General features: G+C 41.2%; 1 protein-coding gene across 4 annotated transcripts in view; it reads left to right on the forward strand.

Annotated features, from left to right (window-relative positions):
• The window catches only part of TBC1D14 (TBC1 domain family member 14), a 66,748-nt gene that overhangs the window by 16,705 nt on the left and 29,552 nt on the right, over positions 1-20,491 (forward strand). For 3 of the 4 annotated variants that reach the window (XM_083834492.1, XM_083834490.1, XM_083834491.1), the window contains exon 3: positions 4,946-5,066. In XM_083834492.1, the coding sequence (XP_083690618.1) occupies positions 4,946-5,066 (121 nt within the window). Of the gene's footprint in view, positions 1-4,945; positions 5,067-17,038; positions 17,176-20,491 lie in introns of those variants that run through there. The other variant, XM_083834493.1, reaches the window with a different exon arrangement.

A 20,491-nucleotide genomic window follows, 5' to 3' on the forward strand; every position in this document is an offset into this window, starting at 1 on the left:
ATAGGTTTGTATACTAAACTTGGGGAGAGGGGAGGAGGGGTGAATTTTTGGGAGGAGACTTGGTTACTAACCTTGAGTGGGATAAGCCACAGCTGAAACGGAGAAAATGGAATTCCTGAAAGCTTGTGGGACAGGGCTACAAACTCTTCCTGCAGCAGTAGCTGCTGGCACTTGTGTGTGCAGACCTCCTGTCTTTTTAGAAAGAATTGGACAGAAATAGATAAACTGCTTTGGTAGTGATATTTAGAAACAAACTTTAAAAAGCCTTAATAGGCGCTGTGTGAATAAGTTCATCTGGGCCATTTGTTGGTGCCCCATCCCTGGAGGTGCTCAAGGCCAGGCGGGATGGGACTTTGGGCAGCCTGGTCTGGTGGGGTGTCCCTGCCATGGCAGGGGGCTGGAACTGGGTGGGCTTTAAGGTCCCTTCCAACCCAAACCACTGTGTGGTTGATGCGGTTCTAGCGTTTCTAATTTTTTTGATTGAGGCTTCAGTGTGACCATGACAGCAAAGGGGGCAACAAAAATGCTGGCACTATGTGAACGTGTAGTGTGTGTGTATGGCAGCCATTAAGTAACTTTATCTCAGCAGTGCTTATAGAACCCCTGTGAAATGGTTCTCAGGTTTTACTCGAAAGTAAGGTTTTCCAGACACGGCTGAATGTAGCTGTTAGTATTTACCTTCCACCCTTCCCCACGAAAGAAGCAGCTGGGCAGGTCAGTCAGTATACAGCAGTGGTGCAGGATGGTCGTGGGGAAGAATTCTCTGTCTGTCTCTCTTGTATCGCAGGATGCTCCTTGTACGTATGTAAACATTTACTCAGAAGTTAGAATTAAAATCTCTCCTGTCATCTCACCACAGCTCAATTAAAACAAGGTTAAACACTGATTTGGTGCCAAATAGTGTTTTTAAGGGAATGGTGCAAAAGTAATTTTGTATTTGAAATGTGACCTGTCCTTGGCTTTCCTAAAATAAGCAGCTGCAGACACTTAGTGTAAAATAGTTCACACGTTGAATGGGAATGCAAATGAAACCCATGGCTCCACGGTAACAATGCAGCAGACGTGATGCATCATGTCAGATATTCCTGTTAATATCCCAGCTGTAAATCAGGATGGGGTGCTCTAGTGGTTGTGAAGAAGACAGTGAGACTGAGATAATCATGAGATCTTCTTTCCAGGCATGTCAACCCTTTTTACATTTAAGATCTCTAATTAATTTGCGTCTTAGAACAATTTTAATTAATTTTTGAGATCTTTTACACTAGGATTTGTGATTTTTTTTTTTCCTTGGAGTGAAAATGGGGTTTCTAATTTTCCTAATAAAGAATTTTTGGGACTTTGTCAAGCTGCATTTTCCATTAGCTAGAATCTCATTAAACATACTGCATTTGGAGCTGAAGTTTTTGGTGAGTTATATTTGTGCAGGAGTGAGGCTGCTCAGGACTCTTAAATCTTAGGAGATAAGCACAGGAGGAAAAGAAATCCTTTTTGAGTTACAGTAGCAGACAAATGAAAGTTTTTGCTGTGAATTATATGTGCTGATATGTATGGCAAAAATCATCCCTTCCTTGCACTCAGGTGGTGGTTTTATCACGATCCTGTGGTGATGTTCTGATTTATTGCAAAGTTCTGCATATGTTGGACTACAGAACGTTTTATAGTATTTCTTTTTTCTCTAAGTTTTCTAAAATGAGCTGCAAAAGGGGCAGCATCCCTTCTGCTCCTCCCACCCCAGTTTGACTGCCATGTGGTTTACCTTTGCCTTGTTCCCATCTGGGACAGATCAGGATTTACCAGTGCTGGCTCTCCTCAGTCAAAAGAAGAGCAGGTTGTAGGTTACAGTTCTACTTCTGATTGTGCCAGTTTGCTGCTCCTGATAACGCTCTGTCTTTTGGAAGTTTGGGTGCTGCTTGGAGCTTGTGAAGAGTGCATGAAGAGCCTGGACACCAGCAAAACATCAGGACTTAGGTGTAGACAGAGAGCAGGGAAGAGACAAAAAGGCAGAGTAAAGAGTAAGTTGCTCTGTTCAGAGTGGGGAATGTGTGTTGACCATGCACGGTCCTTTCATTTCAATTTTTTTTAAATTAAAAAGAACTGGAAATCGCTGATGGTGTAAAGAGAGGAAGAGATGCCTGGTGCCCTGGAAATCGTGCAGACAGAGGGAACAGTGAGCTGAGCAAGTATCATGCCATCTGCTAGATGAGCAGTAGAAGAGATTACTTAGTAAGATGCTCCCTCTAAAGGGAAGAGAGATTGTATTAATGAATTGGTTCAAAGCAAGGATGTGAGATCAACTCTGTCTTAGAGCAGCACTTCCAGCTGAGGGTTATTATACTTTATCATCCCAATTCATCTTTATTTTTGCTCTGAAGATAATGATGTATTGTAGCTTGCTGTCCTTCTTAAAATCCTTCAAAGGAGATGGGGAGGATTGTTGCTTGCGTAGACGTTTGCTAGAAACCTCTAGTGTGAGTAGATAGGGAAAGAAAATTGCGTGCTAGTCTTCTACTTGTCTTATTTTTCCAGTTCTAATGAACTGTGCTGAAAGCCTTTTTCTTGCCAAAGGGCATTTAAATGTGCACAGAGCTGTCGCACAGGTGTGGCTCTCACCTCTGTCCGATGCTGGAAGTTCGAGTTTTCTCTGCAGATGGTTTGTAGTCTTGAATTTAGTTTGTTTGCTTTGTAGGTAGTAACAACCTGAAAGAAAACCTGTTAGCAAGAACAACCAACCTGTCTTGTGTTGTCTATCATTTCTTGCCTGGAGTGGTTTTGGTGATGTTTTTTGTCATGCTTTCCTTCAAAATCTTTTTAATTTCAGATATTTTTTAGATCTTGCTTGAAATTTCTTCATTTTAAGTTAACAAAGAAACAAAAAACATGCGCAACCTCACTTCTGTCTCTCCTTACGCTTTTTCTGTGGCAGCTGTCTCAAATGATCCTGTAAGTTCATCACCTCAGGCTGTCATGTATATGAACTTGGGGTGGGGTGAAGAGAGAGCTTTCTTTGAAGCTGTTGTTATGCCAGTCTCTTTTTCCCAGCGCTAGCAGTTGCAGCAGTAGCAGTGTAGCTGAATTTGCTGATTAACGCTCTAATTAGCTTATAAATCTTTAAGTAGCGTTAGAACTTGAAGGATGAACTACTGGAGAGCTTCATAACTGCATTGTAGTTTTAGTTGTAGAGACAAAGCAAATCTTTGGTGTCGATCCAGTAATCTACCCCCAGAATTATGATTTCATGCTTTGGGGGGAAAAAAAAAGGTGGGGGGGATGTCATTAGGTTTGTGTTTCCCTGTCTGTTTCCCCTACATCTTTATCTGATTTTTTTATTTTATGTCACAGGGTGGGGGAAGCTAAATTGGGTTTGTAGAAGTGTACAAACTCCTTAAACTCCTTACTCCTTAGCTTTGACATCAGCTCTTACTGCTTTGTGTGATTTCTGTACCTAAACACCTTGGTCGTATCTTTTAATATGATAATCTGTTCCTGGTTTGGGTTTCAAGGTAACCGTACCCTTGTGATATTGAAGCATGTGATCATTTGTGTAAATACAGGCATATTGAAGGATGGCAGCGCACCCTATCAACTTTATAAAATACATTTCGGTGCACTCTTGATGCTTGTGCCTTGATTGCTTTCCTCCTACTAAACATTTCTCCCGTATTCCTAGCTGTATTATCTCTGGTGGTGTATTTATGATACTGTTCGTGTTAGCTGATCCAAGGTGGCCGAGAAAAATAACTTCTTTTTGTCTGTATCTTTCCTATTGCGGACTTGAGTTCAGCCCATTTAGAACATGATGTTCGATACAGTTTTATTTCCCAAACTGCCATGCTTTATGAATAAGAAACAATCTGTACTTGCAGGGGTCAGCCTGTTGGGCATTAAGGTGGTAATTGGAAGCGAGGAAAAACAGTAGTGCTAGACTGGAAGCATCTGTGCTAGGAAGGTGCTATAGCTGCGTGCGGATGGAAGTAGTGAAAAAGCTTTTGTCTCATCGGAGTAGTTTTATTTTCTGTTTAAATGGAGGAATGAAAACCTACACAGCTTGTTGGGGGGGGGGGAACCTCCCACGCCTTCTGGTACTAAACTTAACTAACCTGGACATTGCTGAGTATTTGCTGGACTAGACGGTGGGACAAAAGGGAATCCTGGTTTTAATAACCCCGTGGGTGTGGAGTGCCTGCTGTGCTCCTGGGGGAGCCAGGAGGGCTGCTCCCTACCAGCTGCCCTGTTTTGGAAGAACATCTCTGCGGTGAGGAGATGCCAATTTGGCACATAGCTTTGATTTAAGAACTAACAGCCTCAATAAAAACGAGTTAACTTTCAGTGGCTTCTAGTTTTGTTTCATCTAAAACTTAGCCAATTTCCCTTTGCTCCTTTGTGTCAGCAGTTCGTACCGTCTGGCTTTCAGACGGTACGTACGGTGCATAAGCTGGCCGAGACGTTTCAGAGAGACTTCAGAATTAATGTGTTTTGATAGCTGCTTTTAATTTTATTCAGGAAAAACAATCTGAACAATCTTTTATAAGAGCAGATCAAACACAGTAAAAGGCTGCTAAGTCTGCAACCTTTTTGTGATTTTTGGGTAGTAATCTGTTGTAACAGGTGGGTAGAGAATGTTTACACAGCAAGAGATCTAGCTTCTTAGTCTTACTTTAAAACACTGAGGTTGAGCGATGTAGAGGGAGGCTAAAAAAGAAGAGTACTTTCAGAAAATGACAAATAAACTTACTTATCTACTAAAAATTCTTATTTAACCAAGTTGTTTGTCATATGGTGGCAATGCTGTATAACATATCTCTTGGGGATAAGAATCAGTCCCTGCCACCACAAACACAAGAGAAGCTTGTGTGGTTGGGATAAATGAGGTTGGCAAATCATATGTCCTTCTGTTTATTGTAATTAATCGACCCTTTTTCTTAATCAAACCTTTTTTTTTTTGTAGGAATTTGTTTACCAGAAAGCAAAGTGCAAGACTTGAGAAACAAAATGATGTGGGATGGAAGTTGTTTGGAAAAGTACCCATCAGAGAAACCTCGCAGAAAGATCCCAAAAAAATGCAAAAGGTATTTGTTTAACCCTACATTAGGATTAACAGTGAATGTAGAATCCAGTTAGGTTTATGATGTGTGTATATGACTGTGAAGCCTGTTTGTTTGAGGAGTTGCACCTGATTTATAATAATCTGACAATATAAAAGATGGATTTTGTTAGATTTTTTTTTAAACTTACATTATAACACAGAGTGCCATTCAAAAGAATGTGTTCTACTTAGTTTTAAAACTGAGTACCCCATGTAAATCATGCCATTTTGGTATAAAACATTTCATGTGAAGATTCAAAGTATGTGAATGAATATTTGTTTATAATCAAACTTGGTGGGTATTTTAAATATCTTTTGGTTTTCCTTACCTTGTTCAAGTTTTCACTGGTTTGTAGCCTTTGTGCCATACACCTGTCTATATATAACATGCTGTTTGAAGGGAAATTGTGTTTTGTTGGGCCTTGGTTTATTTGTGCTTCAAATCTAATTAAAATTCATGAACTCAGGGTAACGTCAATGTGGTCAAGTGCCAGAAAAATCCTGTTTCAATGCTGGTTTCACCCATTGTTTTCTGAAATGCTTGCTATTTACAGTTGAAACTTTCTACATATGGGCTTTTCTGAAAACCCAGTTACTGACTTGAAATGTTGCAAAAATATAATACAGTTCAGGAGAAATGAGTGGAATAAAACTTTTTTTTTCTTTCCTAGCACAGTATAGTTCAGAAGGGAGCATGTATTGAAATTGTTTATTGAAGTGATTCCCTGGAGAGAGAAGTCTTTAAAAGCATCAGAAACCCCAAGGAATTTATTTTTTTCACTATCTTAATTGCTGCTTAACTAGTTGTAGCATTGATTTGTATGTGTACGTGATGCTTGTGTTTGCCCGTAGTAAGTTTTTAAATCAATCTTTTGTCTAATTTTAGACAGACATGGAGGGGAGTCAAGAGATTTAAAAAAATCTTTCCAGGTCATCCTTAGTGTGTCACAAGGGAATGGAAAATAGTGAAAGCCCTTTTCTCCTTCTTTGCATATTACTTCTAAGCTACAGTAACGTTTTTGAAAATGTAACAACACATAAGAGGATTGGTTTGACTGCAGATAATGCAAGCACATAGAGAATCAAACAACCTGCCTTCCCCATGGGGGAAGATCTGCTGAAATCCAGCTATGTGGCCAGTAGTTCATCAGCTGCTCCTTCTGTAAGAAGAAAATATCCTCCTTTTAGCTTTCTTGCTTCACCTGGGATTTGTGGAGTACATGTAGGTTGATGTTGTATGTGCTTGGGTGGTTTTTTTTGTATTTCATTGGTATTGGAAGCTTCCTGTTCTCCCTTGTTCAGACCACTGTGGCAATGAGGAGGTTTACACGGAGAGAGACCATGTAGCTAGAACTTCAAAACCAGCTGCTGTGTATGAAAAGAGAGTGCTTATTTGAAGGACTGTGCTGCTTAAATTAGGGTGAAGTGCTCTGGAAATCTGGAAGTCTCATGTGACTGTTGTTAGCTGTATTTAGGCTGTTAGTTTAAGTGAAGCTATAGCACCTTTTTGAAGGTTTCCCTATGATCAACCATTCTGACCTTGTCTACAGACGGTCCTGATACAATTAGCAGTTCCAGAGCGTTCACCAGAGGTTTTCGATGACACCTACAAGAGCTGTACTGCGCCAATAACTGCAGTACTCTGACACTGAAGTGTCCTCAAGTTGGGAGGGTGCCATGTGCCTTTCTCTCCAGCCTGCCCCTGTCCTTCCTGTTCCAGTTCTCACCTCTGTTGGACATTAACAGGGTACTTGAAATACTTGTTTATTGAGTAAAAGCCTTCTGTTCTGTGGCTGCTCAGACTTGACTTACTGATTCATTTAAGGGAAAAAAAGTACATATTCATCCCATGGAGCCTAGGAGTCTTCCTGCATGTTGTTTGTTCAGTGATGTTACTGTCTGTGGTGAAATACTCATAGTCCCACAGATTTGGGACTCGATCTGTCTGGCTACGGAGGCTGTTGAATAGAGTTCCTATTAGCAAAATCTTGGTCTGAGGTAATTCTGAAAGGCAACATAAAGGAAAGGTGATATGTTCTTCATTCTGTTTTTTACTTCATTGTGATTATCCCATCTCAAAACACAGAAACAAAGCCTCAAGTCGTATGTAACCTTAAACTATTGAAAGTCCTTCGGATTGTTTAAGATGCCACAAAATTGCCTGACTGTACTATTAACTATAGTTACCAATTTACAGTTATCAGTCCTCAAATGTAACATATCTAGGGAAATCAATCTGATCACCCTTGCTTGGTATGAAGCTCTTTGTGCACAGGAACTGAGGTGACCGAGTCATCGAGCAGCAGTTTCTCAAGTCAGCTTCTTTTGCTTCTGGACAGGCATCAAAGAAATCCTTTGTGCCAGGTCAGCTGGTAAGAGCCCTGTGACTTCGCTGGTATGGTCGTGGTTCCATCCTTTCATACCTTTACTGTATGGATGAAACATGGTTTTTTTTTTTTTTTTCTCCCAGAATGAGATGAACGAAGCTAACTGCAAACATAGTCTTCTGAAAAAAAGGATGGTCCACTTATGTGTATATTTTTTGAGCTTATACATGAAGGGAGCAAGCTTTAAAAACACTCTTACTGTAAATTTTTTCTGATATTTTCCCTATAATAATCTCACCTGGGATTGAAAGAAATTTGCAGGAAAGGAGTTGCAAGATCTGTGTATAAATTATGAAAAAAAAAAGTAATTTAACTGTGAAGCACTTAAACATTGTTAATAGAACCACCAGGTCTTATTGCCTTCTATTTATAAAATAAATAGATGGTGAAAACTCCAGACCCTCAAACTCTAGTTGCAGTTCACAAGTTAGACGTTGTTATCCTGCAACTGAAGGAGGCTGTACACGTATGGCTGAGCTACGAACAATGTGTAAGAAGTAACATCTTTTTCCTGTGACCCAGGCAGGTTTTGAGGCAGACAAAACTTTTCTCCAGTCCTATAAAAACTCCTCTAACAGCACTCGCTTGTTCGACTAGTGCATGTAAGGCACAGGATCACACTCCGTTTTGACAACAGGGGAATGAAAATCAGTCCAGTGATGTTGGTGTTTGCCCTAGTTTTGAAGGCAGACGGTAGACACGGATATTACTGTCTGGGGAAGGAACCATTCTGGTCGTAGGCTAAGGCTGGATTCCTTTGCATTCTCGCTGAGCGTTGTACATTTTTTACCCAGGTAAATGTTTTAAAGCTTAAAAACTGTCAGAACAAGTAATAGCATCAGAGAAGCTGTAAGTGCATTTACGGTGGAGGTTTGCATGATTAATTTTTTGTATCAATTAGCTTCAGGAATCCTGCCTGAGCAGAACTGGTTAAGCCAGTTGCATTTATAATAGATGCGTCAAAATGCACGGGAAGTCAGATGACAGTACTTCACTGAGAGCAAAGTCAAATTATCTTCCCAGCTAAACAGACCGTAAGGCTGAACTTGGCTTTGTGGCCATTGCTTCTTTCAGGAGCACTTTTTGGGGTTGGTGAATACAGCAGATGTAAGCACCATGTGTTTGCAGCCTTTTTTTTTTATTTCTCAAGACTGTTCACTCACAAACTCTTTTAAAAATATAAGATAAGATTGCATCTTCTCCATTGTCTCCTCTCGTGATCAGTCTTCAGGTAATTTGTAGCAGCTGGCCACTCAATCTTGCCTATTAAGACTAATGCACACAGAGGAGTCAGCCACATTCTAGCTGTATCCTAAGACGCATTGCAGTTGTCTTGCCCAAGGAGCAGCCTGAATTAAATTATTTATCTCTATAGTGTCTCATCCTTTTTCTCAAAATCCATTTTTGAATCAGTGTGTAACTTTTTTCCACTTCCAAATGTGCTGGACACATCGATGAAAACAGTTCAATTTAATTTTAACCATATAAATTCCCCTAAGAGCTCGATGGAATTTCGTCATTTTCTTTGAGTGCCAATACCATTAAAATTCAGCACATATAACACATGAGGCCTTTCAGTTAACAATCTTTACTCATAAATGCAGCTCTAAATATTTTTTGAACTCATTTGATGCCCAGAAACATTTTGTATTTGGATTTATAATGGTAGTTCCTTAACATTAAAAAGTAGCTATAGATTTTAACCTAGGAATTGTCATCTTTCCAAACTTAGAATAGTTTCTGTTCTAAAAGCTATAGTATTTCTTTTCATGGGGAGGGGAGACATTTTTTTTCTCCCATATGTGTAAGGATTCAAATAAATGAATACTGGGGAGTGATTCTTGCTGTGACACCACCAATGATGAAAACAGTGTGCCTGCCTTAGACGTAGCGGAAAACTACAGTGGTTTATGTATATAAATGTGTGGATAACAAGTTTGTCTGTGCAAGGCTTGAGGAGGAGATTGCAGCCGTGCCGTAGGTACAGCGACAGCATAAGAGCTTTATAGCCAGGCCTTTCAGCACACTTCATTTGTTTTGCCCTTCCTGCTCCAACAAAGTCATTTGAGTCAGATTGTTCAGCCATGATGATCACATCGTTCCTATCGTACAACCTGGTGTCAGCGCATTCCCACCGCCTCCTACTAAAGTGTTTTTATTTTTTTCGTTTTGGTCATTCCTGTGTTGTTTTTTTCTTTCTGTGGAAAAAAAAGTCTGGTTCTTGGTTCTTCTTTGGTACTAGTAATGACATTTCCCAAGTGGAATGTCTTCAACTGGAGATGCAACAGACTTTCCTCTAAGAGTGATGTACTAAAAGAGAATAAATCCACGTGATTTACCAACTGTGTTTTCCTGTAATTAGATTGTGACTATAAGTAGGATCAATATTCCTGTCAATTAAAATCTGTTGTACTGAAGAGGCTCACTATGCAGTATAAGATAAAGTGAAAATGAGCTGGTGAAATAGCTAAATACAGCTCTTGGTGTGTAGGTGATTTTATATTTTTATATATGTATATATAGTTATATATATATATACACTATATATCACTATATATATACACTATATATATAATATATATATATATAATATATATATTTATATATAAATTGATGGGGTGAATAGTTAAACTTGTAACAGTACTGGAGGAAAAACTTCCGTGAACTGATTTGGGTCAGGTATCATTTAAGTCGATCTTGTTTTGCTTTTTTTTTTTTTTTTAAGGTATGGTCCTAACTGATGTTAACTTTTCTCAGTCAGTTTTTTGGCTTTGACCTATTAGGCGGAAAAGAGCTGCAGAGCAATGGCACCTAGCAGGAATTACTGGAAGGAATTACTGCAATCCGTGCTTTAGCCAGACAGAGGCAGTCAGAGCTCCTGTTGACAGTAGCATGCTTTATCCAGACAAAACAAAAGAAAGAAACAAAACAAACCCACCAGAGAAGAGTGCAGAGGGCACTGGCTCGTGATGTGTGGAGGTTCTCGTGCAGCTCTCGTGCAGGAGCGTTCCAGATGCGTGCAGTGCCATGTGCTAGCTGCCATCACGTGCCCAGCTTCCTCTTGCCCTCTGCTGATGGGTGACAGTTGTCTAAAAATACCAAACTTTTCTGAATGTTTATCTTAACATCTTTTCCCTGTACACAGATGGTTTGTTCAGGGCCTTTAGAACAGGAAGTGGTTGGCTCAAGCTGGCTGCTGATTCCTGCAGGAGCTAGATTACGGCTTTGGATAGAGCATGGTCTTCTGCTCATACTGAGTTTGTCTGGGGAGGGATCACTGGAGAAATCATTGGGACTGATGGCTGTAGCTGTTAGTGGTGCAGGGCTTGCATTTAGACTCGCTTCACACTTTAAAGCACTCTTTTCTACAAACTGCCTAGTGCATTTTTTCCTGTTCCACGGTAGAAGTCCAAGAGTGTGAGTGACTCACTTCCTGTGTGCTCCTCTGGGCTCGTTCCTACTTGTCATCCGTCAGAAAGGCAGGATTTAGATCTGTCATGGTGTGACTGAGTTCCTTGTTTTTTTAAAACAAGGAAACAAATACAATTGTATTGGAAGAAGGCATAGCTCTCCTTGTTAGTCTGAAACTAACCTGTGCTCGCTCTTGTTGCAGTCTCAAGAAATAAAGGTGTAACTCTGATTTTCCTGCTAAAGGATTATACCACAAAACTTGCAAGCTGCCTTAACGCAGTGCTATTTTATGTCTTTCTTTCTGATTAAAATCAGAATGTTTTGAAATAATTTTAATCATATGTAAAGGGAATCTAATTTTTGTGGAATTAAATAAAAATAAGTAAAGGGAGCCCTTAGCTGTATTCCTGTACAAAGAGTGTGTTGCTCTTGTCCTGACTTGAAAATTACCTGCCTCAAACAAATCTAATATTAAACAGAGTAATAGCTTCCATCCATAGTAAATGAAAGGGTAATTTAATCCTACAGAAGAATGATTGTTCCTGAGTATTTTAATAATAAAAGAACGTAACATGACCTACCCTAGTATCATAATCTAGCAAACAGTCTAGCTGCCAAAGCGCTTCTTTTGATGCTCCTGGAACCTCCTCCCTTACGTTGTGGAAATGTAAAAGGACAGAATATTTGTTAAGAGCATGAGGCTAATAGAAAATAATAGGCCTTGAGTATCAGTTGAACAGTTATGACAAGATCCAAAGTGTTTTTTGAAAGAAAAGTTTTTTTTTTTTTCCTTTGCAGTTTTAAAAGATTTATTTTAGTTTTATCAGTATCTAGAGTTCCTTAGAAACTGTATTGGTCAAAAGCCCTGGAAGCTTGAGGGATCCTAAATAAGTGTAACGTGGTCTTTGAGGATATGTATTGGAATAAAGATACTGAAGAGACAGAAGTATAAGCTTTGTTGGTTATTGCAGTGGAAATGCCTGCTGCTAATCTCTACCAAAAGGTCTATTTTAATGCTAGTGTTGAGTTTTAAGGGAAATACAGTAAGTTTTAAATTGTCCTGCGAGATCATAAAGTTTGTCTTATTTGAAACAGTTATTTTGCAGCCCAAATTGATGCTTAGCAGTAGATGGGGTAAATTCACATGGCACAAGATTATTTTTAAATGCGAGAAGCATTTCGTGGAAAAATGCTTTCCTGTTGAAGATGAAGTACGTAGCTCTTCGTAGCTTTCAGAAAGCGTGCTACACAGGTGGAAGTTCATTCTCATTTGTTATTAAATGAGAATCCAACATGTAGCTGGCATTTGTGAGTCTGATAGCGCTTAAACACCTAGCTCTTCGTGTAACCAGTAAGGTTTTTTTCAGCATAGTAACCTTGGAACGAAAGTAGAATTATGTAAAGGAAGAGCCTGGAAATACTGGCATGTTTTTGAACATTGCATCACCGATGCATTTGGCAAGACATGACTGTGAAGCAAAGTTGGAGATAAATCCCTAAAAGCAGGTGTGTTAGCCTCTAAATATTGTGGGAAAACTGTCTGTCCTAACAGGAGACTGGAACTTGCATTGCTACAATGTAAAATTAATTGGGGAAGCTTTGGTGGACTTCAATATGTCCCAAGAAACCTAATCCAAAGGTTTTCTTTGTTTCTGTTCCCGTTTATACATTTCAAGCTTCATCTAAAATTAAAGAATGGGGGTGGGGAGAGATGAAGGTTTTGAAAAGTTTAAGTCTTTCCATGCTCACCAGCAAAAACACATACAGCTGATGTTCTTTGGCTGTGCAAAGTGAATGGAGATACTGTATGGGTGTTAGTGGAAACCTGGAAGGTACTGATGTCAGGATTTAAAAACAAACAAAAACAAAGATACTTTTTCCTTAAGTGTCTTTCTGAAGAAAGATTGGGAAAATATTTCCTCAAATTTTATGTTCTTATTCTCCCCCTCTCTCTCAGAGGACACTTGATCTATTTTTTTCTATGTGATTCTGTTACATGTATTTTGTACCTCTTAGTAACTTCCACATCAGAATTTCGTTTTGCTGTGTAGTGAAGCTCTCTTTAGCATGACAAGGTTCAGTGGAAATAGTCATGAATACTGAAGCCTCCAAATAGCCATCGATTTAAGCTAGGTTATGAAGATATGTTGCCTTCCTTCATGTACTTTATTTATATTAGGGTGTTCCCTTAAAAATCTCTTCTCCTCAAAACTGAACCTTAAGTTAAAAAAAAAAAATCAGGAAAACTTACATATTGATATTTTCTGTAGCATTAAATAAAGAAGGTGCAGGAGTCTTCCAATCCAAATGGATGATGAAAGATATTGTGAAGCATTCCATCAATGTGAGAAAAGAAGCTTTTATTAAGCATGTAAGAAATTGGTACCAGGAACTGCTTCAAGGGTAGTTTCAGGGATTAGATAGCAAGGATGTACAAAAACCACTTGAAGTGGCTTTAGTGCTTTGCTTTTCTGCCCTTTTTTAAGGGCAGGCAAGTATAAAACTCAGAAAGGTCAGAGATACGTAGAAATGGACAAATCCTGATGAGGAGGCGGTATAGAAATTAGTGAGGGGATTTGAAAAGAGGGGCAGGGAGTATGATTAAAAGTATAAAGTGAAGTGCCACTTTCACACTAATCTGGTGTATATACTGAAGTCATACACCGAAATAGGACCTGCACATACTCACCTACATAGACAGCTGGTTGTGAGGATAAATAGTAACTGCATGCTGATGTGGGTATCCGAACAGTGTAACCACGTGAGTTGCTGTGCATTACAAAGTAGATGGCATTCTTGGGTCACTTTTATGCTGCCTTGAAGACTGAGGCCATATTTGAGGCCATATTAGAGAACTTGCAGAATAAAATGTCATACTCCTGTGACTCCTTTCCTATATCCTAGAGTTAACCTGGTGTTTTGGCCATTTCAGAGTTGTCAGCATAAAAATGACACAGCTTGAAGAATACCTTTTTTTTTCCTGTTATTTGCCCAGATAGTTCCTAAATAGTCACACTGAAGAGTGTGTAATTTGAAACGAGATAGGAAAGATAAGTTTTCTTCTGCAACACCAGCACATCAGCGCTAATGTGAAATGTCAGAGGAAAAAGTTGCTGAGAGATGACTGGCAAGGGCATGGTGCTGGGGCTATACAGAAAATTGAGCTGGAGAGATTAGTGAGCAGACATAGTTTATGTGAAATTATAGTTTTACATAAGTTCCATATTCAGTGTAATCCCAATCCCTAGAAGTGAAATTTAAGGGATATACTAAAAAGAGGTGCTGGTAGTGTTTTATTTTGGCAGCTGTTCATCAAAAAAAAAAAAAACAAAAAAAAACACTTAGCTTGTGTTCTCTTGCTCAAGCGTTTATCAGATGCTTGCTCTGCTGGAAGACCTTCTAGTAGATGTTTCCACTTGTTTGATACTGTAGTGTATCAGATGGTATCAGTATGCAGGGAAACTGTGCACGTTCGTGTATGCAAATTAAGTTACATCCTTTTCAACGTTCTAAGTACTAGGGGTTTTTTGGTTACTGTGACTCATATTGGAGTCACTTGTAAGAGTATGCCTCACAATCTGATTACAGATACCGCATTTGACAATAAGGAGCTGTTGTTAAACCACACGGTTTGTAGGTATGCTTTGTCTCTTCTAGATAGTCCTTTGCTTATAGGTAACATTGTTCTAGATTCCTTCCCCTTTTTTTATTACAAGGCATGTGACTCTGTATGATCAAAAAAGTACTTATTCACATTTAGCACAAATTAAATGTGAACCCTGAGGGTGAAAACCATCTGATACATATAACGTGTTGCATGATTAGATGTTACAGACTCCAAAACAGTGAACTGTTATTCTTTCTTGGAAGACCTAAATTGGCCTGTATAGGCTTAAGTTTTAAGCGTTCTTTAACCCAATGCGTCTGTTGCTCAAAATATGATACTATAAAAATACATACACACAAAAATTGTTGAAGTGGTCCAGTGGATGGAGCTCGGGACTGCAGTGTAGGGCATGTAGCTTCTAGTTCTCTCTACTGTTAACCTGTTGGAAGATGTGTGCACTACTTTATTCATTTAACTTCAGTGTGATTTTGTGGGACTAAAGCTGCAAGCCCAAATTCCCTATCATCTGTAGTAAGCAGAGAGAAGCTTTTCAGGGGATAAGGGGGTAATTTCAGAGCACTTGAAATGATGCCTAAAAATAGGTAGTGTGAGCTTCTCCTCGTGTGAACTGGCTGTAGTTTCTTACCCTTACTTTGCTTAAGCATTCCTTATTTGTTATGTATAGAAGAAGAAAATACTGTGGTACTAAAGATGAGAAGGATGTCCTGGTAGAAAATCAACCTTCATGGACATAATGCTATTTCAGTCAAGTTCCATCATCATACTGCTATCTTCTGCTCCGGTATTATTTCTATAAATTAAGAGGATTAAAAATGTGTACAGATAGGTAAAGCAAGTAGACCTGATGGCTCTTGAATCATTAATCAATTGTACAACTTGTCAGATCACTTTGGCAAAGTCTGCAGTTTGGGTGTGCAACTTGGATATCTTGGTTTTTCAGACCCATAACTAATAAACTGATTGCATTTCAAACCAGTTCTCTACTCTTTTGGAGTTATATAAAAAGCTCTCATGTGTATATATATATCCTTTTAACATTAAACTTTCAAATAATTCCTTCATCTCAACAATCTGTATTCCTTCTCTTAAATTTTGAAGGATGTTCTCAATCTGATCTTTGCCCGAGGTGTTAGTGTCCTTAAGATCCCTTTGATTCCTGGAGTTGTATTACATACATAAGAGCCTCCATAAAATGACCATTTTATGGTTTAGTATCATGTCAGGAATCAAAACTTAGTTTCCGGCCCCAAGATTGTCACAGTTTTCATGACATGCTGGTTTCAGCTGATCTTCTGAAAGAGGTCCTGTTGCTCACTCCTTTTCCTGGACAACATTTGTGTGTGCCAGTATGCAGTTACGTTTGCCCCACAGCGACCCAGACCCAGAATTTACTAGAGTAGCCAAACTAATCCAACAAAAGATTGTTTTAGCAATGTAATTTCCCCAATTCAGTTTAGTGTGCCATCGCACAGCTACCTATAGTGGCACAAAGAGACAGTGTCAGAGGCCAAAAGGGCAGGGGAGGGCAGTTATGTGCTTGCTAGGTGTGGACCAGCTTGGATCGATCTGGTAAACCACGCTGTAAGTAAAAGGCAAGAGACTGCAGATGGGCGTGCAGTAGAAAGCTGTGAAGCAACAGATGGGGAATGCTGAAGTGGTATTTTGGTAGCAATCAGACTCAAAAGCCAGGAAAAAAAACAATTTTCTGTTTGCTTGTGCAATCCTGGTCTGCTTCCTATCATGTAAACTGAAAGAGGCAGGAATTCCAGTGGAAAATGCATCATGTAATTAAAGCTTGTGCATAAGTTGTTTGAGTAGCCTCAGGTACTCTTTTAATGGTGGCAGCCTAAAAATAGAGACTGGTCCCGAACATCAGTGTCATCTGTGGTAACTGATAGAGTTATAGCATACTTTGTTTTCCACCATACAGAAGTGCCTTCCAATCTCACCAGGCTTTACTTTCTCCCTCTCTCTCTCTCTCTCTCTATATATATATATATATATTTTTTTTTTTGGAAAGCAGAGCTGTTGGAGCTCCTCTTCTTGTGGACCGACAGATGGCTATTTCCTTGGTCTAAAAGATCTGCGGTATTGATCCATTTTCAGCATGTGAGAAGACAAGGATTTACCACAGGAATAGTGTTGGTAGTACGTTACGGTACTTCTCATCATCTGAAGTTGTTTCTCTTTTAATAGTTTTAACTTTACATAAATGCCTTCTGATAGGGGTGACAATTTAGTGCTTCAGCTCGCTTGGGACAAAAAGCATTAGCGCTTGGGGCCACAGTGCTTTCCAGGAGCTGCCCAGCCCTTGTGGTACTTGGTGCTCTGACACCCTTGTGGTACTGACACAAATGCCGGTGGCAGGAACGAAGCCGAGGTTCCTCAGACGGGGCGTTGTTGGGGCAGTACTGGGGTATTATTACTGCTGCCTGCACGAATTAGAGGACGAGGCTTTTACGAGCTGAGGTGCCCGTCAGCTCCGCGTCCCCGCGGTGCAGGCCTCGCCGGGCGAGGCGGAGCGAAGCGCTGGGGCTCGGGGCGGAGCGGGGCGGCCCACGGGGCCGTGCGGGCCCGGGCGGCGCCGCGGCGGGGAGCCAGGCCCGCGGAGCGCCCCGGGCATGGGGCTGCGGCGGCGCTGCCGGTGAAGGAGGGCGGCTTTCATGGTGAGCGGGGCCGGGGGGCTGCGATCGGTAAATACGCGGCTGCCAGCGCCGGGGAACCGGCTGCCACCCCCACACACCCCGCGCTGGTGGAGGCGGCGAGCCCCGGCGCCGGGCTGCGCCCCTCCGGCCTCTGCGCCCCGCTCGCCCCGTGCCCTGCAGCCCAAAGGCGGCCACGGAGCCGGGGGGACCGCGGCCGAGCAGGCCGAGCGCGGCGGGGCCCGGCCCGGCGGGGGTTGCCCGGCTTCTGCCTCCCGGGGACCCGCGGCGGGCACCGACATGGCGGGGCCGGCGTCCCGGCGCCGGGGCCGGTCGGTGCCGAGGAGGCTTGGCGAGACGCGGGGGTTTCGCTGGGGTTTTGCTCGTAGCGGGGCTTCTGCCCGCTGGGAGAGCCCCCAGAGCCCGGCTGCGGGGGGAGCAGGCCTGGGAGAAAGCGGGAGGCAAGCCCCGGTGAGCCCGGAGGTAAGGATGTGCTCCGCATCGGAGGTGAGCGCTTCTTCCTGAACGGAGCCTGAAGTTGATTTAGGTAAGCAAGCCCTAGTTGTAGTCCAGGATTTAAATATATGCTGTGTTGTTCGTCACTGTAGGGGATTCGAGTCTGCTTTAAAAACAAAAAGCTTAAAATGAGCTATTGTGTGCCTATTGCAGTATGCCGATACGTGCAAATACTTCTGCTTGCTCCATCAGCAGATACTTGTGAGTTTGTGGAGGCTTCAGTCCCTTTCATTGCTGTATCACACAATGCTACGTTCAAATTTGCATTCTCTTCTTACCGAAATAAAGATCATTTTGAAGTGCTTTTGTTCCCTATGACTCTTTTTTTTTTTCCCCTTCCTAATTCATACGCAGCCTTGTCACCAATCTGTCACCAAAGGACATTTTTATTATGTTTGGCTACTACTGAAAATACTACAAAGGACTCATACTGCTAATCTGATAAAACGTGCCACTCCCATTTTGTGTGCCGGTCTGGCTGCTTTGCTGTAGGGTGATGCTGAGTAAAGCGCATCAGTGAATACTTGCTGAAACGCGGGATTGGCTTCTGTGACTTTAAGAGGTTTGGATAACTGCACTAATACCTCATTGTTGTAACTGGCCGCCCATGCTCTGAAATATTCTAAAATAAAACATTCTTTAGTCAAGAAATTCGTGAAGGGATGATATTCATAGTGCTGGGCTGGAAAAGTTTGTGCTTAGGCGAATGAGATTTCCAAATAAATTCTACTGAATGAGATAAAATCCCTGTTGCAGCCCAGGGTGTACAGTTTTTTTTGCACCTTCCAAAAGCAGTTTTGCTCTGTAGTTGGCTTTCAGGGAAGGAAGACCCCAAAAATAATTTTTGTAAGCAAAAATCAAGCAGCTTTTGTGGAACTTCTGTAATAAGCGTTGGGTGCTTGTGCTTTAATGTCAAGCTCAGCAATGCTCTAAGGTGATCTATATGTGATGATTTCTGCGTAGTTGCAGTTTCTTGTGGATGTCAGCTGGTTTTTCTGTCACTGGTAGTATCTCAAAGGAGTAAAACCATTAGATTTAGGAACAAGGTTCACCTCATCTGGGGAAGCAGTAATGTAGGTTAATATTTGACTAGGTTAATTTGTGAAAAATAGCTACATCCTAATAGAAACTAGGAGAAAAAATAGGCATTTACTTCGTTTCTATAAGTGCAGTGGATGTGCTCTGTGGTTCGTGGGGCAGCAGAGGCACGTAATGAGGGCACACTCATGAGCTGGTCACCATCAGCTGCCTTCAAGGAGCTCTTAATGTAGGAGCCGCGTCTTAGCGTGCTGAACATGCTGTCTGTCGCAGTACCTTTTCTACTATATCTCTTTGCGTATTTTCTCAATAGATTTTTTTTTTAATAGCTTCATCAGTACGAGCTCTCTCCCTTTGATGGCCAAAGCTAAGCACTATTCGGTAGTTTAAATACATTTTTCTTGGTTCTTTTCCTTGTTTTCAAGCTGATGTCATGCATTAACTGGTATTAATGAGGCAGGCATTCCAAATTCATGACAATGTTTCCCGTCACAGCAATGCAGGCATCACAGGATTGATTGCCGGGACAGTACCCTGTTAGCAAACAAGGGAAAAGAGAGTTCCTGTGTCCCAGGAGCTTCACACAACTGCTCCTTTGAATCCCCCAGAACTAGCTTGAACTAGAATCGAATGGGACAGCATTAACATGGAATAACTTGAGTGGCTCTGCATTTATGTGTGTGTTTTTTGTGTGTCCTTTAAGGAGGAGAAGACCTTTATGTTAGTGGTAGGCATCCTGTTTTGGTTCGAGTGATCCAGGCTGTTACGGTTTTGTTAGTGGGTTGGATCTTCTGCTCAAGGAATTTTTTTAATTTTTATTTTTTATATAATTGGCGGGTTAGGTTGACAAAGAAATCAGTACAAAGAATCAGTACTGTTTGAGGAACTGTTTGTGCTAACAGGAAAAAGGGGAGGAAGAGACTGTGTTTGGGACACTGTGCTTAGCGCTCAGTCGCAATGCTGAGTTTTCAGAGTATTGTGCATGTGGTTTTTTATGTAATGAATATGGTATAAACAAGCTATACAGCAAAGCAGGTGCTTTTTGGAAGTGGTAGAACTAATGATAAAGTTTAACGTATCTATAATATGCATGTTGTTTTTCTGTAGGACTCTTTGACCATGTTTGTTCCTGTACTTAGCGTTTGCTGTAGTATTTCACACTTTGGGGTAGAAGGGAGCTGTGTAAAGGTTGTTTCACCCCAATAGGTCATGGTTTTTGTGTGTTTTCTTCCAAAACAGTGTTTGCAGGAAAAAATTGTGTAGTATGTGTTACTCTAGTCCTCAAACGTAGATCACAGTGACGTTAATTCAGGGCGGAGGGACCTCTGGGGGGTCTGAGGGGCCTCTCAGACCAGAGTCTGCTTAGATGGGGACCCCGGGGCCCTCACCCACCTGAGTTTTGAATGCCTTCTGGGTTGGAGGTTCTACCTCACTTCTGGGAACTTGTAGCAGTTTCTGTCTGTTGTCTTCATGTTGTAAATACAAACAGCTCAGAGACCTTGTAGCCTCTTTACCACCCTGCTGTTTCTGCCTGGAAATCCCTGTGAAGAAGCCTTCTCTGAAGGCTGCACCAGGCCAGTTCCCTCAGCTTCAGTTCAGGTGTCCTTTGCTCCAGACCTGGCATCGGGGTGCCTCTTTGCTAGACTTGCTCTGGTGTGCCAGTGTCTGTATTATAAACACAAGTTAGTGTTATGCTCTGTTACGATTTAGGGTTGTCATACTTCAGGGCATTATAAGAAGGGGAGAGGGCTCTTTTTAACCATAATTTTAACCCTTTTTTGCTGTC

Source organism: Anser anser, assembly GCF_964211835.1.
Source record: "Anser anser genome assembly, chromosome: 4".
Lineage (NCBI taxonomy): Eukaryota > Metazoa > Chordata > Aves > Anseriformes > Anatidae > Anser > Anser anser.